The sequence below is a fragment of the Mycothermus thermophilus genome (genome assembly GCF_041956435.1).
Source record: "Mycothermus thermophilus strain CBS 625.91 unplaced genomic scaffold VTJ04scaffold_3, whole genome shotgun sequence".
Taxonomy (NCBI): domain Eukaryota; kingdom Fungi; phylum Ascomycota; class Sordariomycetes; order Sordariales; family Chaetomiaceae; genus Mycothermus; species Mycothermus thermophilus.
This window is the reverse complement of record NW_027191429.1, coordinates 2,204,295-2,227,249: the sequence shown is the minus strand read 5'-3', so window position 1 is coordinate 2,227,249 and position 22,955 is coordinate 2,204,295. Positions and strand designations below refer to the sequence as shown.

The window sequence follows — 22,955 nt, the reverse complement described above, 5'->3', positions numbered from 1 at the left end:
AAGGGGGTTGATTCAGATCCTACCTGGTTTCCCTGATGGTTGGATGAGAGACAACACAGAGCGCTTAACGTTTGGGAATCAGAAAACCTCCCGACCACCTCGGCCCGATCATCAAATCTTGAACTCGCCACCCATGCTCCCTAAGTTCAGGTATCTTGCCAAACTACCTACCTACCCGACCTACCTACCTAGGTACCGGTGCTTAAGCACCTTCTCAAATCGTCCCTAGGCATGCATGGGGTATTATTGATCATGCGGAGGCTGATAGCAGAGGTTTAGGATCAACTGCTTCACATTCACGTGAAATTCCTACATGCCACACAAGTCACCAACGAACGAACTCAGCTCCAGGAGCTTGTTCACACCACGCTGAGGCTGAAGGAGCCGACCCTGTTACCACGTGAAGCCAGAATAGGCGTCTCACAAGAGACAACCACCAGAATCCAGCTCGAGCACAAGCTTCCAGACAGGTACCTGGCCCACCCAGGACAGTGGTTTTGTGGCGGCCGTGCTCTCGTAAACAATATATGGATGTTTTTGTCTTGTGCGGTGTAACTTGATATCCACGTCAGTTCCCCCTTCATCCGTTCCCAGAAGAGCAATGCATCGCTTGTGCGAAGAACACTGCAGATGCCTGTGCAACTCCAGGATGCGACACAGTCGGATCGACATCCAAGAGTTAGGACCTCGGTTCCGTCCCAGCGGGCTAGTGATTTCTGTGACCGGTGAGGCAAAGTATGTTGGTTGAATCGACTCGTTGCTATTGATACTTTTGCAGCACAACACCTAGTCATAGGGGGAAGGCGGTTGGGTGGGAGATAAGAGCCAGCTTGAGAGATTGAGAGGCGTGAGATTCTGTCGGCATGATATGTTTGAGATGTGTCTGGCAGACAGAGAGGACTGTCAAGCCAACCAATATCCGAAGCGATTGGGAACCTGGAAAGCAAGACAGATGCGCACTAAAATCAGGGTATTTTACCAGAACTTGGAAATGCAACGGGGAGTCATTGATAAAAGGAAACCAGTGAACCAAACTAAACGCAAATCAACGAGAATATGAACGCCCAACATCATCATCACCCTCCATCCTATCCTGCTTGCCACCATCTTCCTCCTCTCCATAGCCTCCACCCTGACTCCTGACCAATTTTCCCCCTTCCCCCTTCCCACCGGTTAAGAAACCAACAGCCCTTAACTCGCCGGCCGAAGGATGAGTTGGAACATGCAGAGGGAGCCTCCGGTCGACAGGCAGCGCCTGCATGGTAACAGCACGTTACCTGCCTGCTAGCCTTCCGAAAAGCCGGGTTTCCGCGGGTTTGACTGCAACACGCCCAGAGAGACATGCAGCAACTGCTCCCAAGCGTACACAGCCAACTGGCTCCCCTCCTTTGCTCCAACCTGATCCTGCCCGACACTACCACATCCCTTGTTGCGTCATTCCCTGCCATCACCGCATCGCCCTCCTTTTTTTTACGCACCGAAAAAGTGGGGTATATGCAAAACTTCCGGCTTCGTCTAGATGTAGTTGGGGGATCGTGGTCGCATTCATGTACTGATGATGGGCCACGCGTCATTGGGATATCTCGACGCAGGGACAATGTGGCAGAATCGGCGGTGGCCAACTCATCGAGGGCTGAAGGCGTTGTCCGCTGGGGGAATCGAGAAATTCGACGAGAGTCTAGCGGGTAACGCGGATCGGAAAAATCGAGACGGAGAATAGTTCGTAACGTGTAGACGAGATTCATATGCTGGTTGAGAAGGGATGCTGAACGGATTGACAGATTCCGGGGGAATAATGCGAGGAATGAAAAAGACGAGGGAAAAAAAGGAACATGGCTCATTTCCTGCCACCCTGGAACCGCCCTTGATCGCGTTCCCGAGAAACTCTCCCACGTATCCCACACAATCTTGACGGCTCCAGCGTGACATGAAACAAGCTCGAACTTGTGGGCGCTTCCACTCTCCGCGCTACTTGAGGGTCAAGCCTTCCAGCTTGGCTTGGACGTTCTTGACAACCTCGGGGTCGGGTTCCGGCTCGACTTTGCGCGGCGTAAGCCTCGTGGTCTTGGGATGCGAGCATTTGATGCAAGGCACTTCCTCGGCAGGTGGGAGCGAGAAGATATGCTTGCACTTGTCACACTGGTAGTGGCCAATCTTCTTGCCTGGGGCATCGCCCGGGTAGCCGTACGGGTACTTGTCCTTCTTGGGACTGTCGCACAACATGTTAGTACAAGAACCGAAATCGGATGCTAAGGGAGATAAAGCTTACGGATCCCGAGGGCAATCGGTACAACGGACGTGCTGGCAGCCCTCGCATGTCTTGGTACCAGCGAAGAGCTTGCCGCACTCGCAGCAGGTCCTGCGAATGCGCTGCCTAGGCTTCCGGTAGTAGAGATCTTGTCCGCCAGTCTTGGCCGGCCGCTTGAGCACGATCTTTTTGGGCGTCGGGTCCCAGTCAGGGATGATAGGCTGGCGCTCAGCAAGCTCCTTCTTTATGGCGGCCCTCTTCTTGCGGCTTTCTTCCTTCTCGGCCTCAGTACGCTTGCGAGGCACACGGGTGCACTGCTTGCAGCGCTGGTGCTTGCACTTGGAGCACTCCTTGGACAGGCCGAACGAGGTGTTGCAGACGTGGCAGTAATAGTGGACGCGCATCTTGATCTGCTTCTCGACGCGCAAGACGTGGCCCTCGGGCGCAGACCACTCGTTTGGAAGCTCCAGGCCATACTGCTCACCAAGCTTCTTGGCCCGCTCCGCAAAGATTTGAGCCCTTGGGACCTTGGTCGCCTCAATCGCGACCGGGATATCGGTGGCGGGCGCGGCAGCACTACAACAGAAGAGTCAGATATCAAGATGGATTCTCAATGTGTTGAGATGTCGTGAACAGCACCCACCTCGTCGAGGCCTCAGCTTCAGCAGGCGCACTCGTCGTGGCTTTGTCGGTCTTGGAGCCACCGAGAGTCGAGAGCCGGCGAGACGGTTCGGCAGCCTTCTTCAAAACAGTCTTCACCCTCGACAGAACCTTGCCAAACCCCTTCTTTTCCTTCACATCCTTCTCCTTTTCCTTCTCCTTGCCCTTGTCCTTTTGCGGCGGAGGGCCGCCTTGCGCCGGAGAGCTCATGGTGTCCGAGAAAGATGTGGCGGCTGAGAGATTGTTGATAAATCGAATGACGGGAAACCACAGGTGTCAAAGGGCGAGCTGGCTTGCGCGAGGCCGGCGGGATGTTGCAGGTGAAACCTGATTATCAAGCTCGTCGTGATTGATGAAAAATCAGACGACGTGGACGACGCACGACATAGAGATGTCGCGGCTCGAGGTTGAGCTCGTCCGGTCTGCTTTGAACCGATTCAAGCAGGACCAGAGTGACCGTAGCTGGCGACAGAAACGGCGGACGTGTCTGTCGAGGTCAATGGGGAATTGTCGAGATGTCGATGTCTGATGAGCACCGGCAGCCCGGAACCTAATGGGGTTGAGAGGAGAAAGAGAGAGACAAGGAAAGGCTGGGCCCGGAAGGAAGCGAGACACCGTTGAGGAAGCGGAAAGCGGGAGAGACAAGAGGAGCAGCGAGCGGAGAAGGACAGGACCAGGGCGGCGGATCCCGTTTTGGCTACTGGGGCTTGCGTGGTCCGAGAAGTGCCCTTGTGCAGCACAGTCGGGTGCTGGAAAGAGGCTAGCCTGGCTTAGGCGCAATTGTTGCGCTCCAGGAGTCCCCACGCCTGGAAACGAAGAGGAGGATGCAGCACGCTAGCGTCGACCTTGACAGGAGAGGCAAGGCCCACGCCAATTGCGGGAACGGGGAAACGGGGGCGACGAGCTTCGGGGGGCAAAGCCGCTGGGCAGTTAGCCAAACAATTTCTTCAAAAAGACCCCAAAAGACCAGGCGCCCAGCATCCAGCGCCCAGGTGTTCAAGCAGGCGCCCAGCTGCTGGAGGCACGCCACTTATGATCAATAGCGCCTGCAGCTAAATGTGAACAACCCTCGACCCTCTGCACGCTGTCTTGAGTTTGTTCGCTGTTGTGCTGACCACGTTCTCTTCAAGGGGCGGGCGAGGTGTAGTGTAGTGTAGGGTAGTGTAGTGTCAGGCCAAGGGAGAGCAAAGTGCGAGCAGCGAGACGTGGTGCTAAGCAGGGCAGCGCTGGAAGCTGAAGATATGCCCGGGAACTCGGACGATGTTCCAGCGAACCGCTTTTGCCACATAGCTCTGACGGCCCAGCGTGACGGGACCCGGCGCGGCGGAAAGGGACGGGTCCTGCTGGTCTGGGTTCAGGGTTGGTAGGTTGCACACTGGTGGATCGCTATGTGACAAGCAAACCAGAGTTAAGTTACCCCCACCAGGGAACACAGCATGTGAAACGACACATTAGGAAATCTTTGCACAGACAAGCGAAAAACATGCCTACACATGCGATTGCGATATTGACGTTGAGGTGCTTTTTCGTGGCATCCCGGCGGCCGTCTCTGGCTTCAAGGGATGCGAAAAGAGAGATTGAAGAGACTCAATCCCAAGTGCTTGGGTTTGGGTGGAGACTCGGACCACAACCCACAAGTGAAAACAAAAACCCACAGCAAAACCCACCCCCCAAAAGCAGGCGGGAACCAGTCACCGTGCTTGCCTCTCCCTTGGAAAGCGGACCCTCCGAGGGTGCTGCGGGGGAACCGAATGCCAAGACCCAATTTGCAAAATGGGAAAGTCGACCGGACATCCAGCGCTTTCCCTTTCCTCCCCGAAGAAAGTGGGTCCTTGACGACATGGACCCACCGGTCACGGCTGCTTGGGAACAGTTCCCTAGCCCGGGTCGGGTCCATTCGCCGTCGTTGGTTGGCTGCCACCGCGTAACCATCTGGCAGACCTTGTGCAACGTGAAAGACGTTCCTTGGCCTCGGCAGGCAAAGGGCAGGAGCCAAGAAACAGACTCGGATTATGATAGCTTTTCCAACAAAAGTGAACATACAGGGACTTTTTCCCATTTGTTCGCCCAGACAGCGAACAACGACCAACAGCAAGCCCGATACCGATACCGTTAGAGAACACTCATGGGGATCTCATTTGATGGGATGTTTTGTCTGGACATTTTGTCTGAACATGGGTTCTTGACTCCTGACAGGTCGGTTTTCGAGGTGTCCAGAGATCGAGTAATTACTCCGAGCTTCACCGATATCAAGTTTCAGTTTCGATCAACTACAGGTCAGGTACTTTCAGTCAAGGAACACTGATTGTTTTGTCCGCATTATGCTGTTGTCGATGATCGGATACGCCGTGCACCCTTACATCGAGCCTCACCAGGCGAACCACGAAAGGCCCTCGGGATGCGAAGAGAGCCCCCCGCTGGCGGTCATGGCTGGCCGTCTGGGCACAAAGGGAAAATGCTTCATCCAGGCTCTGCAACCCTGTTGGCCGAAGTCAGCAACATGCATTGGGTTTTGCAGCTGCCATACCGTCGGTTGCGCAAAGCAATATTGTCCTCACCAACGGAACCTATACGGAGCCTAGCAAGCGCTCCGACAACATGGCGCCGGCGTGGTTCGAACATACCTACACAGTACTGTGCAGATGACTACTCTGAAGGGTGAGGAGGCACCTGGATTATGGTGATGGGTCTGATCGAGCGTGGCGTTGTTGACGTCGTACGAAGGAGGTACAACGGCGGCCTGACCAGAGAACGGTCGATCGATCGCCACCATGCAGCTTGTTCAACCCAACCATTGTTACTCCGTACAATTACCCTATTGACGGGTCTCGAATTGCGCCACGAGCTGCCCATCCAAGCCTGCTTCCCGAGCCCGGATAAATCACGATCCAACCTGCTGGGCCTTGTGCCTTGCGCGATTTCCCACCGAGAACCTTGGGACCCGAACAGGTTGCATCTACGACTGTTGAGTCGCGAGACAAACACGCCATTTTGCCCTCAGTCTTGTCCGTTCCAATCTAAATCCCCGCTACGATCCCGGCCGGTCAGGTTGTCCAGCACCGGCTTCCCGCCGGTTGGCTCCGATTGGGGCTCCGGGCAGCCCGGCAGCCCTCTACGGAGAATCCCCGAGCTACGAAGTAGATACTGCCTAAGTACTTTGGGCTCCGGGTCAGGAGAGCACAACGCCTATGCCAGCGGACACATACTTACGCTCGCATAATACGCATAGGTCTGGGTCATGAACCTGGCTTCCCCCTGTTGACGAGAGTCAGCAACTTCACACTTCGCTCCATGGAGCGAACTATGCATGATTGGCATCAACTCGACCAGGATTCTTGCTCTGCTGGCACCTGCGGCTTCACCTTTCGCTTGTTGTCCCACGGACAAAACACCTTAGAATCGCAGAATCGTCCATGCAAATGCAAGATGGAGTCGTAACCATGGTTTTTTCTACGGTGTGTTATGTCCGCGCGGCGGTCAGGGTTGTATTGCCCTGAGTAGCCCGCATAAGTCCCCGCGCGGACTGCGTACTAGTAATGCGTATGTATGTATGTACATACATCCATACGTTCACACTAGTCAAAGGATCCATACTCCAAAACCTACTATACGTAACTGTGGCTACTCGGACGATCTGCATGGACGAATCCGGACTGGAACAAAAGAAATCCTAACTGGACCCAACGTTGATATTCGGTGGTGAACAACCCTTGGGCCCAAACTGTCGGGTCCAGGAGCGGTCTGATGCCGATTTCCACCACCCTTTCTTGTTGCTGTTTCACCGCCTTGGTGCCAAGTAAATCCCGGGTCTTAGGATCCTGATGCCTGACATGATTGATGAATCATCCTGGACACGTTGGGACCCCTCACCGGGTCGAAGGGTGAAAAAAGTGGCTGACTCAAGGATGCCAGGATGCAAGATTATTGGCTCGCAAGCCACCTTGCAGGATGCTCCGTTAGTGAGCGCCGAAACTCTTCGGACTCGCCAGGGCGCACACACGGTTTCGCAAGCAAGATCTCCCGAAGCAACCACACAACATCCCCTGTGTTGAGGGGTTGCTCTTTTTGTTGGAACTGAACACAGAGCCACCAACGGCGCCTCCCTCCCGCCCGCCACGCGACGGGCTCCCACCACCCTTCTTTTCGTGGTGTTGGCGTGGGAGCCGGATGTCGGTGGTTGGCTTCCCCGCTCCGTAGTTGCATTCTTGGCCGCGGCGGACTGGCGCGACGCTCCATGCGAGTCTGCTGCTCCGGCAGTCGTGCCGCTGCAGTGCTGCAGTGATGGGTTTTGTGTTGCTACGAAAAAGTGTGTGATGGGTGTCGATGGTGTTGCACTGTGCGCAAAAGCTCTCGCTGCCGATACTCTGTATCCTATGGAGTGGTGTAGATGGTGTGGTGGAGGGGGGAAGATTAAGCTTCTTCGGGAGAGCGGCGAGCCCGCTGGGATGAGCCCACCGAAGCTCCCAACAAACTTCTCACTAGTTGTAAGGTATGTGAGAACTACGGATAACATCCGCCAGAGGAGGAGGGGTTGTCATAACACATGTCGACTTGGACCGCCTTTCATCCTAGACTGTAGCAGAGCAGAAGGTTTTCTTGAAGTCGTCACCGCCGTCGAACATCTTCAAGGGCATTCCCGGCTGCCCGACCCCACTGTCCCGGCGCTAGGCAGCGGGCCGCTCGGGGTCCACGACCTGGACCCAGTTCCATCCTTCCAATGTTGATCTCGAAACCCACATCCCCTCTCCAATGTTTCCGAGACATTGTTTTTGTTTCCTATGCGTCTCGCATGCTGTTGTCCGCTGGAGCAAGTGGACGGATGTGGTGACATTTCGGTTTCGCTTGCGGTGGACACGACGTCAGCGTTCACAGCAAAACACATGTCTGCAACGTCTATCAACGGCATGCCTTCCCCATATCGACTGCACCTCGCGCGTCCAATCGGAAGGACTGCGACTTATGCTGGTTCTTGCTTCCCCGTCCCCTGTTGATGTTAAGTTTGAATGTCGTTAGGTTGTTGTGCGTGCGAACGGGCTGGTCAACTTTCCCTGAGCGCTTTCGCTATCATACGGAAGTATGTACATTCATCCCTCAGACCTCATTCGCGCGTAGACGGGGTTGTCCAGAGAGGGTTATGGGTGAGGCGCCAATTCACTTGTTTATCTCCGTTTGTGGGATGCTCACTTGTTTGACTCGTCTTCGTTTTCTCCATGGTTTCTCCTTCACCCACGCGGCCACCACGTTGTAGTGGATCTCCAAGCAAACAACCCCCGAGTCTCCCGTCAGTGGTCTGATGTGACCCACAGCGATGGATTGCTGTTCGAGATGGTGATTTCGACTCGACGGAAAACGCAACGCTGCCCATGAAAACATGCCCATCGTTGGAACCCAGCAATCATATCACAGCAGCTCATTCGGCCGTTCGGCACGACCCGTCTCCCGCCTCTCCTGTCTCGTCTCCCTAAGACGTGGGAGGTAGTATCTTCGGCAGCGGCACGCATTCCGCGGTTTGACAGTGAGTATGTGATGACGGAGGAGGTATCTCATCCATCTGCTGTTGTATGAGATTGTCCTCCTATGATGAATCATTTCCGTCTCATGTTTCACAGGATTCATCCTGGAGCTGGGGTGCCTCGAAAGGCGAAACCGTTGAGGGCGTGCAGTCCTCCGACTAACGTTACACAGTAACGTCTTCCGGCGCTTGGTGGCCCGCCTGGATGGGCATGTCGTTCGATTTCCATCCTGGGCTCAATCACAATCCATATCCAGCTTAGCAGCTGTGAAAGACGCAGTGTCAACTGTGACCGCCCCAAGGGCACAGCCGATAGTCAGAGGCCCGCGCGCGTACGCTCAAAAGTTCTTGTGTTGATCAAGAGGGGCTTGGACATGTTGGGGGATGAGTTCTTGTAACTATCTCAAGTTAGACGGCGTGGGAGTAGCTCGTTGGAGTTGGGGCCTAGTCGGTTGTGTAACCTCGATTCAACCCAGACCCAGCGATTCGGGCTTGCGGTGGTTACACAAGCCCTATGAGCAGTCACTAACTGGCAAGACCCAGAATGAGCTCTGAAACTCACTGAAGCAGTGTGTGGCATTAACTGCTCTGTATCATTGTCAACCTCGAACCACGAGTCGAGCCATCCTTTCTCCCGATTTCACATCCTGCCACCGGAATTTCGCAACGTCATTCCCGGTAGCAGTCATTCGGGGAGGTGGCAAGGCATCCGTCTTATCGTGGGGGTCTTGAGTGGGCAGGCAGAACTTACTCCGTTCCGAGGCCAACTTGTGCACTCCCCCAACAAGCCGTCACAGGATGACGGATGGACGGATATGAGCGAGTCTTCACGTTCAGCATTATCAACAACTGCTAACAACCAGGGCCCCCGTCGTATTCTTCGTGTCCCTCTCGGCTCTTGATCCGAGAGACAAGCCAGGGGCCCCGGTTCATATGATAATGTAGAAGAGAGTTTGTAAGCAAGATCTTGGTGTTGTTCCAGACGTTGCTCATTCCAGAACCGCCACTTGTACGGTTGCATGATATATCCCGGGGTCTCACGGCAGATGGCGTCGGCAGCGATACGCCTTGCATGAAGATCACCTGGCCCGTCTGTTTTCGTTTTCGAGTCGTGAGACGCCAGCAAAACAGCCACGCGGCGAGATGGTCTTTCGAGAGGAGTGCAGAAAGGGGATGCCTTGGCGTCATTGCCACAAACCTCAGAACTTTTCTGCACCAACGACAGGGCACGGAGTCAGCCGGCGTCGTCTGGGATGTTGGTTGGGGTTAGTGTAGTTGTCTAGGGGGGTCAAGTAGGCTAAGTTTTCTTATCTTGCTCTTCTGGAATAATCAACAAGAAATGGATTTGCAAAGCCTCCTCGGCGAAGAAGAGCCATACTGTGACAAAACGTGTTCCAATTCATGTGAAGGAACGTGGATTGTGTCTTCGTTGGCCCTCCATGTCCAGGTTCCAGTTCCAGTCTGGAAAAGTTGAGATATGGATGCCATTTTGGGGAGGACGGTTGCCAGAAGGAGACAGTGCATGCAAGCCCGGACCCTAACCCTAGGAAGCACGTGCAACACGTGGAGACGCGAATCAGCCACCCAATGACGCCCTGTGACTCAACTTTGTGGCTGACGCGAAAACCCTGACCAAACAACCTCACGACATCCAGAGTTTCCGATTCCCAACGTTTTATTTCTTGTCTTTGCATCGGCAACATTTGCGGACAGCGAACCATTGATTTAACCCAGAGCAGCCTCGCCTAGAAGGAAATCTAGACGGGCTAGACATCCAGATCGTGAGGAATCGAGAGGAGCGAAGAAGTGCATAATTTCGCCTCCAACAACTGTGCAAAGCGAGCTGCACAGTTGACGCCGCCGAGTCACCAAGCTCAGCCAAAGAAACTTTATGCAATCAGGCCTGATCGAGTCTACCAACCACTCCATCGAAACGGCCGACATCCCTACTTACCCACCACACACCACCCAACATGGCTCCGGTCACTCTCGCTCAGACCTGCCAGGCGCTGGCTCCCCACTGCGCTCCCGAGGCTCGTCTTCGGATGCCCCGCGTTGTGCCGGCGAGTCGGCCACCGGTCTCCTCCTCCGTGCAGACCATGGCGCTGAGACCCCTGACCGGCTAAGCTGCGCCGAGATCAACACCGCCATAGATGCCCAAGTGGTTCCCGCTGGACATCGCATCGCCGAGTACGAACGGGCCGCCGTCTCAGCCTCCCCCCGCAGCTCGCGCGTTGCGCCGGGCTTCAAGGCCACTGCCACCCTTTCACAGGGCGTCCAGCTGATGGATCTGCCAAATGGTGCGTCGTTCGCTGCTGCACCTCCTCCTGGACGGCAGGTCGCTGACGTGAGAATGCTGTAGAGATCCTGACCCAGATTTTGTCCCATTTGCACCCCGACTGCCATGGAGCTGTAGCACTAGTGTCGAAGCGTTTCTACGCACTCGTCACTACTCCATATGCCTGGAGGGCTGCCTTCTTGCGCTACTTCGAGGGGCACAATTCAGTCCCCGGCCATCCCAATGCCATCCAGGCGGCGAGGGAAACCGCCGCGACGGACGCCGTCCGGTCCGAAGTCCGCTACTTTACGCGCCTGACTCCTCAAGCCTCCTGGCGCAGCGAGTACTTGCTTCGGACCCGTCTGCTGCGGAGCGTCGTGCGCGGACGGCCGGGCACCGTTGGCTCCGCGACTCGCTCCAGCCAGTCCGGGAAGAAGGCGCAGGCTGTTTTGACGTATAGCCCGAAGCTTCCCTGGATGGCGAGTCACCTGGATGCAGACTTCAACGGAGGCAAGAAAGGGCCCAGGGTCTTGCATGGGACGCGCGATCTGGGTGTGGCGACGTACAGCGATCCCACCACTGGCAAGGTCGAGAAATGGGGGCTCGATGACCCTTTCTCCTTCCAGCAGCTGGACGAGGTGTTTCCAAACCTCACCTTCTTCGGCGTTGGTGAGGGCCCTGCCGCGGTGCCCAATGTCATGGACGTGAGCCAGCAGTATGGCTTCGTTGGTGGCGAGGGCTTCCCCGGCGGGCGCGTGTACTTCAAAGCGGCCGCACAGTTGCGCGGGCGCTATCTGGGAGGCGACCGCGGCGTGGCCGACGCCGTTCAAGAGATACCCAAGATTCCGGAGCTGACCGATGCCGTCAGTTGCGTCTGGATCGCCAAGTCATCGGCTGTGCCCTCCGCAACTCAGTCCATGGTGGGCATTGTAGTCGGATCCACGCTGGGTGTGGTAACCACCTACGCCCTTGGCCAGGACTCTACCGGACTTCATTATGCCCCTGGTGAGATGACGGCCCGTTGGGTTCTCAGCCCCGGCGTGCCAATCATCGATATCAAGGTTGATGACCAGTACAGTCTGCGGCGAAAGTCACTCGGCCGAGTTTGGGCCGTTGCCCTGAACGCCCTTGGTGAGGTGTTCTATCTCAGCAAACCGCCGACTCCGCCTGCACACAAACCCAAGGCCGAAGACCTGGTCAAGGATGCGTGGCTTGCAGGCCGAACGACATACTGGGAGCTTATTGAATCGACCCGGCGCACCGAGAGACCGGATGACTCCGGTAACAACGTAGTTGCCGGGTCGTACTCGCCAAGATCTTCGTCAAACTCTATGAACTTGAGCCGGGAGCAGCTCGCTGCAGAGGCTCGGGAGATCGAGCAGTTCTTCCGGTACCCTCCGGCACACTTTCGACGTGTGTGCCAAGGCTGGGACATGCTCCGCAAGCTCGAGGTCGACTTTGCCGCAGGCGAGAACGGCGGCGGAGAGTCCATTGTTGTCATCACCTGTGGCGGCGAAGAGGGTATTCCTCCTTCCGTGCGCAGGTTCACCAGGGCTGACCGATCACTCAAGAGCCCATCCGGAGGAGTGACCCCGACAGCACAGGCTACAAATGCCCGTGGGTCCATGTTGACGGGGGACGCCACCTCCGATACCAACGGCTCAGCTGCTGGAGCGAGCAAGATCGTCAGCAATGCCTCGCCGTTGGGTTCTGGCGCCACCACCCCGCGGCTTGGACTCATTCCGGGGACGCTCGAGCTGGAAGAGTGGCGGGTGAGCGAGCTTGTGTATCCGCACAGCCCGGCCACCGAGATCACGGCCAGCGCCATCGATATGTCTACGTTTGCTACGATGACGGCGTTTGAGGATCCTCTGCTCACGTTCTCGCCTGGGACGAGCATGCCTGGCACGCCAACGTCAAAGCAGGCCACAGGCGAGATTCCTGGGCGGCGGGCCCGCCTGCTCGCGGTCGGAACCAACACGGGCTCGGTCGTTGTCTGGAATATTCGCGACGCGGCCTCACGCGCACACCCAGTCAGGATCATCCAGACGGATTCGCCCGAAATCACGGCTCTCGCCGTCTCCGCGCTCTACGTCGTCCACGGCGGGAGCGACAGCCTCGTACAAGCCTGGGACCCGCTGGCCTCGTCTCTTGAGCCCATCCGCACCGTCAACGCCAAGTCACCAAGCCGCATCCCGCGCCACTTGCTCAACACCGCCCCGGCACTACACGACGCAGACGTCTTCTCAGTCCGCTGCATCATCCTTGACCCTGACCCGACCGTCCTCCGCGGCATGCTCGCCTGCGGCACCTGCGTCAGGTTCTGGTCGTACAGCTCTATCAAGCAACCGCCCGGTCGCAAGCGGCGGCTCCGACACTCGGACATCCACGGCCGGCTCGCCAGCCGCCGGAATAATAGCACCGTTTCGAGCTATATCGCTGCCGAGGAGGCCGAGATGCGCCATGAGGAAGAGCACCGCGCGCGGGAGATTGAGCGGCTCAGAAAGCGTTTCGGCGTCGGCCTGGCCGAGCTCACCGAGGAAGAAGCCCTCCTGTATGCGCAGATGATTTCAGAGGAGAGCTTCGCGATGGACGAGCTGCGCCGTTCCAGCGCCAGCGATGCCACTGAAACTGCGTCTTCCACGGGCAGCGCCACTGCCGGTACCGCCACGACCGAGGCAAGCCTGTCGGGGGCAAAGCTCTCTTCTACCTGGCCCATTGGCACGGCCAGCCTATCTGTGCGCGAGGAGACCCAGCCTTCGGATGCTGATGCCGACTACGAGGCGCAGATCCAAATGGCGATCCGCCTGTCGTTGATGGAGGCTGAGGCTGCGGCAGGCGGGAATAGGAATGGTAATGGCAAGGGGAATTCGGAGGTTGCCTCCCCGAGTAATGCTGTCGGCAGCAGCAATCACACCCCATCTCAGGCCGACGTTGGATTATTCCCGATCCCGGTGAGGATCAAAACTCCAAAGAAAAACTCTGGCGCGACCAAGCGGAGGGAGGACTTCTCGTCCCCCGAGGCCTTCGTATCCCCCACTGCTTCCGCCGCCTCCGTGCTCTCACCTGTCGTCGGGGTCAATGAAGACGACGACTTGGCGCTCGCGCTGAAGCTGAGCCTGGAGGAGGAAGAGGCCAGGCAAGCGAGGCTTAGGTGGGAGAGAGAGCAGGAGGGGAAGGGGGAGGATGAGTTCCCGCCATTGGGAGCCTCGGTTGGGAAGGGAAAGGGGAAGTTGGTGTGAGAGAGAAGGAGAGGGATATGTGTTGTTGGCAGAGTTTGTCCGTTGAAGCGCAGTGCTTGTTTGTTTGTTTGTTACTTTTGCTTCGTGCCACGGCAGGTGGGATGGTTGCTCGAGCCGTTTGCGCTGCCGTTGCTTGCACTTTTGGTGGTGCAGTTGAGTTGCTTCGCTTTTTGTCTGTCCTTCAGTTGCTAGTCAGTTTGACAGCTTACGCTGCTGGCGTTTTTAATACATATTCCGTTTGTTGACTTTCAATATCTGCTTCTTGAGAATGATGCAGTCTTGAAAAGAGTTCTTGGATCCTTCATACATGTGATTACAACCACCTGCCTCCCTAGAGAAGTTCGGTGGACATGGAACTTGAAGGAACGCAAGTATAAACAAAGCCAGCATCTCATTCCTTACTCGGCGCGTCATGAGGAACCCCAGGACGTGAGGCGAGGAAGGACCGGTGATGAATTGGCACATCGGCTCGAAGGACCTTGGACAAACTAAGCAAGCAGCCTACGTATCCTATTTCCCCAACTGAAGACGTACTGTTGACGCTTGTATTCCTCCAGCCTATCCTGATCGCGACCATCCTCCTTTTGACTCTGCTACTGAGAGTACGAGAGGCGGTCTTCGCCTGATATGCTTTCCTGCTGGGCAGGCCGCTGCCTAGCAACCGTCAATTCCAGGAGTGCCCCCGAAGAGGCATGACGGTCAGAGTGCGTGAATATCTGAGATGCCTACTTATGCTGCTACAAAACGTTGGTGAGAATATTGGATGGGGTATATCTGTGCAAAACATCTCTTCTTGATTCCTCGTGTGTGCGATTCCTTGCCCGACACTCAGAGCAAGGAGCAGGTAAGGGAAAGGAGAGCTGAATCACTGCTGAAGCCAAGACAGGAGCTCACATCCCCAACATGAAAGCAGTGTTCTCTTCCCATCCAACTGGAAACGGTAAGACTATTTATTACCATGTCGTGTTCCTCCATCACACACACGGAAAGACTGAACCTTACTCTGCTGAAGAACCTGAGGTAGCTGGGCTTGCTTAGAAACCCCAACACCCTGGCCTCTTCTTGACCAACAACAGCTCCAGTCCTGGAGGGGAAAGAAAGGACGGCTGCTTGTGTGCGTGTGGCTGGACACTTCATCAAGCTGACGGGAACTGAAATTATGAAAGTACCTTTGTTCTATGAAGAAGAAAAACCTCGGCATTTCATGTCATGTATCGGCGATCACGTTTAGCCTGAATGAAATTTTTTTGATAGCGAAGCTGTTGGCTGCGGACGGGGACACGGGAGCGGGCGCCCAGAGGATGGGGAACAACAAGAACCGGGTGCGAGAGGATTGATGAAAGGGTCCACTTTAATACACTGATATGAGCCCGGGCGGGATTCTGAGCATGTTCCAGAAGATTTCCCGCCGTGGAGCTTCGGGTTGGCCGGATCAATGGTCCCGTTGGAGTGGATGGGTTGACCGAGAGAGAGACAGGGAGAAAGTTGCCGTGCTTGTCAGCCGGGAATGGCCAAGTTTTCATCTTGAGTCTTGATGGAGGGCCATGGTTCATGGAGAGGCCAACATGCCGTGGCCACCTCTATGCCGCAACGGTTGGGATATCTGGTCTGATCCTCAAGGGACGGCGGGTAGAGCAGGGTTCAAGCCAAGCGTAACAAGACACACACACTATCTCTGGCTGGCCAGGACCGGTCAGAACACAAAACCTAGAGCAAAAGACACTACACACAAGTAACGTAGCTGTACCTATACATGCGGATTGTCAAATGATGGCTTTACTATGATACAAGAAATGCCATTTTCATGTTCAACCCCGCCGTCCCCCCTTCCTCTTGTGACCACCACTACTACCAACATGAACGTTGAACAAAAATAAGATTACAATAGCTCCGCAAGATAAACAACACCAAAAACACTAGACTTTTTCTCCATTGCTCTCTCTTCTCTTCACTCGAACCATACTAGTAAATAAAACAACTACTCAACATCGATCCAGAGAGACTGGTAGGTACCCGAGGTAGATCAGGTAGATAACAAGCAGAAAAAACCACACAATAGAAACCAACTCCTTACGCCAGTCCCAAACTCCATTAATAACCCATCCATCCACACAAAGCCCCCGGAGCACTCATAGGTAGGTGAGTGTGTGTAGAAAAAACAACCACCGACACCCCTATTCCCCCACCGCCGCAAACACCCAACCCGACTGAAGAGAGAGAGAGAGAGAGAGAAACTGACCGACCAAGCCGCCCACCTTATACCCAACCTCCTCGTTCTCATTTCATCACAAGGAACACAAAATAAAAAAAAGACACGTAATTCCCACAACTCAAATCATGCCTCCGCTCAAAACAACCGCTATTACCGCCCCTGACACAACACCAAGCAACCAAGGCCTAACCGACCCAGCGGCGTCCTCCTCACCCTCTTCCTCCCCACCCTCCTCACCATCCCCATTGCTCCCCGCAGTCGCCTTCGCCCCGCTACTCGGCGTGGCGCCCGGCATGATCACCGTCGTCGGCCCGAACGGCAGCGCCAGCGTCATCGTGCCGACCTGCACGACCGAAGGGCCGATGGTCACCTTGGTGCCGCCGACGTCCACCGTCGTGGTGGCGGTGGCGGCCGGGTCGGTGCCCAGCGTCCAGGTCGTGCCGGCCACCACCACCACCGACGCGCCGATCTTGGTGAGCGTGGCGCCGCCGACGACCGCGTACTGCGTCTCGGTCGGGGAGGCGGCGTGCGTGCCGCCGACGGTGAGGACCTGCCCGTCCGAGGCGGTGACGCCGCCCGGGCCGAGGGTGAGGACCACGCCGTCGTCGACCGTGACGGTCGTGACGGCCGCTCCGGGGACGTTGTAGGTGTAGGTGGTGCTGCGGACGACGATGACGGTGCTGCCGATGGCGGTGATCAGGTCGCCGCCCGCGGTGACGACCTCAGTCGGGCGGGGGTAGGTAGGGAGGGTGAGGGTTTGCGACGGGCCGGCGATGGTGCTGGGCCCGACGGTGAAGGTGCGGCTGGACACGACAATCGTGGTCGTGCCGGGTTGGTTGGCTTGTGGTGGAGGCAGTTTGACGGTGGAGGTGCCGATGACGATGGTGCTGGACGAGACAGTGATGGGGACGCCGTCGAGGCTGGTGCTGGTGGGCGTGGGAAGGTTGACACCGCCGGTGGCAGCCGGACGGTCAACGGTGGCGCCTCCGCCAACGACGCGCGTGGGGTCGATGGTGAAGGTCTGGCCGTCGACAACGACGGTTTGCGTCGGTTGGCCGGGGTTGTCGTAGATAGTTCGGCCGTTGATGACGACCGCGGTGGGTTGGACGGCGACGGTAATCGGGGTGGTGACAGGCGGCTGAGCAGCAGGTGTGGTAATGGCCTGCGGGCCGCGGCTTGAAGAGTCGTAGGAAGGAGGGTCCTGGTTCTGACCGGTAGGGTCCGGGGTTGGCGAGGCGTGGTCGGCTTGCGACTGGGGCGCCTGGCTGACACCGTAGCGTGGGGTGTTGATGGTCGTGAAGACGACGGCCGGGTTCTTATCGGTGGTGGTGAGGAAGACGGGCTGCCAGCTCGTTTGAACGCCGTAGCTGAAGCTCGACGTCGTCGTCATACATGTACGGTACTTGGCATCGGTGCCCGTCGAGGCACAGATGGTCAACCGCGGCGGCTCGGGAGGGATCACGCATGACGCGGTAGGTCCGGGAAGCGAGAGCGGCGGGAACGGCGGCGTGTAGTCCTCCGGGTGGCCGTACCAAGTGATGGTGCTGGTGTACACAACGGACCAGTACGTCGGCGCCACGAGATCCGACTCCTGGCAGTAGCTGACCGTCTGGGAAGGGAGATACGTAAAGGTCTCGTTCGCCGGCAGAGTCGAGGTGACGAAGGTCGTAGGCGTGGTGGATGGGAAGCCCAGGTCGATGGTCTCAGTGAGATCGACCGTGACAGGGTTGGTCGGGAGGGTTGGTGGTTTGGTGTTGGAAGGTCGTGGGCGTGGTGGTGCTGGGGGGTTGTTCTGAGGCTCGTTGCCTCCTGAGCCGTTTTCGTCGCCCGGGGGTGCGGTGGACTCGGATGGTTCGGCCGCAGTCGACGACGGGGTCTGGTCCGGAGAATACTGCTGATTCCCTCCGCCGCCGACAAAAGTGATGCTCGTGGCTTGGCTCTGCCCATCATCGGTCGACCCACCGGGGTTCCCAAAATCAAAACTTACAACAATATTACCTCCTCCTCCTCCATTGCCGGCCGTGGGTACTACCGGAGGTCCTGCACGTGTTGTTGGTGCCCGGACCGTCTCGCTGGTCGAAGGAATCTCGAAAGGCGGCGGAACCCTTGATGTCCCCGTACCGGGAGCGACCGTGGGAACGGTCGGAGCAACCGTCCGCGTGGGCGCATTGGTGTCGGTCGTGAGACTTCCATCCGCCCCCCACACCGCCGGAACAACATACTGGCTCGACGTTCCTCCAGCCACGTTCACTGAACTGGTAGCCTGCAAAACTATCGGTCCCCCTGTCGGTATCACCGGTGGTACCCTTTGTGTCGTGGTTGTTGTCGTGGTGGATGGTGAAGTTGGTGATGATGGTTCTGATGAACTCCCCTCTCCTCCTGCTCCTCCTGCCGTGCTCCCCGGCTCCCCGGGCGCTATTGGGGAGACAACCTCCTCCTGAGATGAAGCACCGGCTCCATCCTGACGTTTGATGTGACCTGTTGAGAATTGTCAGTGAACGCCTCCTCACTTTAGACCGAGAGGTTTAGCGGGAATGTATCCTGACCTCCGAGGACGTTGTCGAAACACAGTCCGGAGAGCACTGCAATGGAGAGCAGCACTTTTTTGCCCCCGACCATGCTGGCGCGGCGCCGGGGGAAAGACGAGCTCGTCGTTGGTGTGTGTGGTGCGCCGCCGACTTCTCCGTCACAAACTTCGGGTCCTGATGATAGTCGTCCTTGTTGTAATAGCAGAGTCCCTTTCCTCCTCGCCTAGGCATCTGAGCCGCCACAAGCCCAGAGAATGATGCTGTTATTGCCGGAGTCCCGTCACCATCGCGACGAACGATGGGCATCACGGGACGGTGAGAGCAATGACCGGTGTTCTGGGTCGAGCGAGTCGCAGCGGTTGCTAGCAGCAGCAACACCATGCAAGGGTGAGAGAGAAACGAGAGAGAATAGAGAGAGAGAGAGAGAGAGAGAGAGAGCGAGAGTGAAGGGAAAGAGAAAGTGAAAGTGGCCGAAAATGCTTCCGTGTCGACAAGGACAACAACCGACAAGCCGGTACCACTATACTAGCACGACGAAGCGAATGATTGCCGGGAATTTGGACGGGGAGATGGAATGTCCGCCTCCCAGATCCGAGACAGCGAGATGGCAGGAAACGAGCGACGGGCGGCGTCCACTCCGGAGGAGCCACTGTCCATCAGAATAAACTGCTACGCAGGAGCTCGGCGTTACCAGTTAATGACGGCGGGATATGGAGTGAATGGAGCAGCAAATGGAGCAGCGAAGGCGGCCGGGGCATGGTAGGTAACAGAGTCACAACAGGTAGGTTTAGTGTATGGGGTCCGGAGCAACTATGTCGTGGTGCGAAGTGGTACTCTATGCTGCGTTACTCCGTCCGACATAAAGTCAGGAGGAGGATGCCATGCGATGGCATGCGGTGCCGTGCGGTGCCATGGCAATCAATCAATTTCAACCCTACCTGACCTCCGTCCGCTACTGTACAAAATTCCTCCCTTGTCTCCCCTCGGTCGGCCCCAGGAAGGGCCCAGCTCCGTCGAGCTCCAGCGGCCTCGGTGGTGCCGTTCCACGTTCCCACCCCCCGTTAGCGCTAACGTCTGAACGTTACGCGGCAGCTTGGGCCAAGCAGTTTACTTGTTAGCGAACCAACAAGTGAACTCTGGCAAGCAAGCAAACCAAAAAACTCCGGGGTACGGACGGGAGCTCCATTTTCGGGCAGAGGGACCGTGAACATGCTGCTGTTGAACGGAGAACGGAGGTGCAGCGCAATTGGTGTTTTGAGCCTGAAAACCCGTGGCTCTGTGGGACGATTCAATTTATTCTTGCGTCGTGTGTCGTGTGCCACGGGTCCGTCCTGTCGCATACTTCGTGTAATTCCCTCTACCTATGTCGCATGCCGGCCACTCAACAGGCCCGGTCTGTTGGTCTGCTCTGTGCGCAAACACACAACCAACAACCTGACATCGAACACGCATCGCAGACGCGCACTCAATTTACCTCTTTCTCTCTGCTCCACCCCACCGTTTTTGCATCCGTTGGCTCGCTCGATCTTCCTTTGCTAATTTACCCTCAAAACACGGCAAGAACAGCGAGAAAAGATGGAGCCGGAGAGAAAGGAAAGAGGAAAAATTGATTGGGGTTACGTTGCCAAGCGGCCGAGACGGACTGGCCCCAGGGGAAGGAGGACAGGAAAGGACCCAGGGGTTTTGCGGAGAACCTTCTGTCATGCGCAGGGATGCCCCGGCTCCTCCGTTAAAGGCAAAGCGAACGTTGGGTGATTCCGATCAAGGGCCCCTCGTCCGTGCATCCTTCTCTTCCATCCTTTGCTTCCTGCAGTTGTGTTGATCCCGATTTGACGGAACCTGCTGACGGTCTGAGTGAGCAACGCAGCAAGGTGACAGAGGTGAGAGAAGGAAGCAAATCCTAACAGCACGCACTCGGTCTTTTCTTTCTTCTACTTCCCACATCCATCGCCCAGACAGAATGCAGAAGGTGGCGTTTCGTATGCCGGCCCATGGGCTCCAGCCTCGCCTATCAGTGCAGCTCAGCTCCAGCCCACCGCAGTCCTCTGGCCCAACACACCTAGGCGAGGGGAACAACGAACTTCCTTTCCCGGCCAAGGGACCTGGTGGGGAGGGAGATCTCGCGGCGCCCGCAAGGCTTGGCATCAGGGCTTGTCTGCTTGATCGGCGAGAGATCTGGCCTGCTTGCTGCGGCTTTGTGGGTTGTGAGTTGTGGCCCGCTCAATGTGGGCTTCGTATGTCGTAGGAATCCTGTTCCTGCACCTGCGCTGATCGCGGCGCACATGCACACGTGTAACTATCGTGGAGGTCTGTATTGAGGGGACTGGTGGTTGCGCCAGTGTTCTCCCACTCTTGTTCTCGTACACAAACATGAGGTAATGTACTTCATAGGTCAGGCATCTCGGATACGCGCAGGTCCTCATATCCATTGTCATCGAGAGCGCGCTCTCATCTGTCGGAAAACGGAAATGACCAACCTGAACGGAGTTGGCAGGCCGCGGCTGGAAGTCCTCACACAGCTCTGTTGTACTACAACGCATGGTTCCACGGTACCTCGCAAGCTGGCGGGCGGAAGCGCGTCCCAGGTTCCCGCCGAAAGACGACTCGTCGACCGGCAGAGAAGGTGGTTCAGTGTAACGGAACCCAGCGTCATCGACTGCCGAGGACAGGAAACATGGAGCCAGGTCCTCCGTTAACGTTAGGTACGGAGCATCGTTTGGGTCTTGGCAGCCAACGCTTTGCGTCTCTGACCGAAGAACAAAACAGGGTGAATGAGAACTCCCGTGATATGTTTCCCTCCTCTCTCACACACGCTTCATGCTTTGCGTCTGTGAGGTTCCATGGCTGTGGCTCAGCCTTCTCGCCAACTGCTCGTCAGAAGGATCGACGTGTTTCCAGGAGTCAGGTTTCACGATCCACGGGCATCATTAGCATGGATGTAATCTCGATTCCATGACAGGAGTTCATGCTTCTTTTCTTGGACGAGGATGTCCGGGGGGCACCTAGCGCAGCATTTTGACAGCTCCGTCGGAAGTTACTTAACGTTGCCCCATCGGCAATCGTTGTCATGGACCCGGAGAGCAAACCCGGGGGAGGGGCTTTGGGGGCTGGCCTGACTGCATCTCGATCTGCTCACCAGATGGCTCCCTCTCTTCGAGATGTGTGGTGGCGTTGAGAGATCCACGGCCGTGTGTGGTTTGTTCACGTTGAGCCAGGGTGTGGACTCCGTTTGACACATTCACACCACAGACCACACCACCTCATTCCTCGGTTTGCCCAGTTTTCTGTGGACGAGAAACAGAAACCTCAGCTGGGAATGTACGGAACACCTACGTAAGGATATCCTCTCAGTCGGTACTCAACCACAAGCGCTACCGTGCGATTCTCGCAGCGGGTTTCGGAACTTTTGGAAGACGATCCGAACAGGAGCCATGGAACCGTTCTTTCTACCGTGACAAAAGAGCTCACGAGACGTAGCATCCATCCATTCTTCAACCAAACGCTTGCCGCCCGAAGAGACGTTGGCCGCGCAAGCGGGCCTACTGGCCCGTGGACACCGCCTGGCCACAAGCGCAAGCAAACAAAAAAAAACGGCGAACACATTTGTTGAGGAAATCTTTTTTTCTCTGCCTCGAATTCGCAACTCTATTCCTGTGGCTTTCAGAACCACTATGGAGTTCATACCAACCTAGCGGGCCGCCATCGCGACTGGATTTGGGATGGTAGCGACGAAGCAAGTCGTCGGAGAGGAAGTGTTCTCAGTTGTGGCTCTGGCCATTGTGAGAGAGACCGTTACGAATGCCTCAGGCGACCTTGCTTGTTCTTTTTTGTCTTGCCAGTCAAGCAATACTCATGGAAACTGCTCGTCAGACGGAGTATGCCGCGGTTGACATCCGAAAGACATGAATGAGTGAGGTTGGACTCGCGCCAGCGACGGCATGTCAGTGAAGGAATGCCGGTGTCCGAGCGTGAGGAAATCTCGAACCTGCCTTGTCTCAGAACAAAAGCTCTCTAGCTTGCCATCGCCGGCACCGTTGTCGATGTGGTGGCCGTTTTTGCCACACATCGACGTCAACCACTACCGTGACGACTATCTCGTGTATGGGTTGCGCCGGGAAAATTGGGGGAGGCATATGCGTGTCGCATTTAGCCAAAGTGTTCTGGCCCGGTCACTGGTGAAGTATATTAACTCCTGCCGTGTCCGACGCATCCCTCATGCCCATTCAGGAATCCTCTCTGTCTCGATTTCCACCAGTCTTGCTGCGCGTCGAGAGG

General features: G+C 56.6%; 7 protein-coding genes across 7 annotated transcripts; 3 read left to right on the top strand and 4 right to left on the bottom strand.

Moving 5' to 3' along the window:
• Positions 1-649: 649 nt before the first annotated feature.
• On the top strand, positions 650-1,060 carry VTJ04DRAFT_4920 (uncharacterized protein; the record flags this gene model as incomplete). Its single annotated transcript, XM_069362979.1, has 2 exons — positions 650-735; positions 895-1,060. The coding sequence occupies 2 exons, from the start codon at positions 650-652 to the stop codon at positions 1,058-1,060; spliced, it is 252 nt and encodes an 83-aa protein (XP_069219871.1).
• Positions 1,061-1,968: 908 nt separating this feature from the next.
• VTJ04DRAFT_4919 (uncharacterized protein) lies at positions 1,969-3,118 on the bottom strand (the record flags this gene model as incomplete). The annotated part of the gene is made up of 3 exons (XM_069362977.1): positions 1,969-2,209; positions 2,270-2,824; positions 2,892-3,118. 3 exons carry the CDS (start codon positions 3,116-3,118, stop codon positions 1,969-1,971), a joined length of 1,023 nt encoding a protein of 340 aa, XP_069219870.1.
• Positions 3,119-3,164: 46 nt separating this feature from the next.
• Positions 3,165-3,437, top strand: VTJ04DRAFT_4918 (uncharacterized protein; the record flags this gene model as incomplete). The annotated part of the gene is made up of 2 exons (XM_069362976.1): positions 3,165-3,221; positions 3,273-3,437. The coding sequence occupies 2 exons, from the start codon at positions 3,165-3,167 to the stop codon at positions 3,435-3,437; spliced, it is 222 nt and encodes a 73-aa protein (XP_069219869.1).
• Positions 3,438-4,119: 682 nt separating this feature from the next.
• On the bottom strand, positions 4,120-4,805 carry VTJ04DRAFT_4917 (uncharacterized protein; the record flags this gene model as incomplete). Its single annotated transcript, XM_069362975.1, has 2 exons — positions 4,120-4,294; positions 4,576-4,805. The coding sequence occupies 2 exons, from the start codon at positions 4,803-4,805 to the stop codon at positions 4,120-4,122; spliced, it is 405 nt and encodes a 134-aa protein (XP_069219868.1).
• Positions 4,806-10,311: 5,506 nt separating this feature from the next.
• VTJ04DRAFT_4916 (uncharacterized protein) lies at positions 10,312-13,940 on the top strand (the record flags this gene model as incomplete). Its single annotated transcript, XM_069362974.1, has 2 exons — positions 10,312-10,720; positions 10,783-13,940. The coding sequence occupies 2 exons, from the start codon at positions 10,312-10,314 to the stop codon at positions 13,938-13,940; spliced, it is 3,567 nt and encodes a 1,188-aa protein (XP_069219867.1).
• Positions 13,941-15,963: 2,023 nt separating this feature from the next.
• Positions 15,964-16,221, bottom strand: VTJ04DRAFT_4915 (uncharacterized protein; the record flags this gene model as incomplete). The annotated part of the gene is made up of 1 exon (XM_069362973.1): positions 15,964-16,221. One exon carries the CDS (start codon positions 16,219-16,221, stop codon positions 15,964-15,966), a length of 258 nt encoding a protein of 85 aa, XP_069219866.1.
• Positions 16,222-16,270: 49 nt separating this feature from the next.
• Positions 16,271-18,771, bottom strand: VTJ04DRAFT_4914 (uncharacterized protein; the record flags this gene model as incomplete). Its single annotated transcript, XM_069362972.1, has 2 exons — positions 16,271-18,630; positions 18,699-18,771. The coding sequence occupies 2 exons, from the start codon at positions 18,769-18,771 to the stop codon at positions 16,271-16,273; spliced, it is 2,433 nt and encodes an 810-aa protein (XP_069219865.1).
• Positions 18,772-22,955: the final 4,184 nt, after the last annotated feature.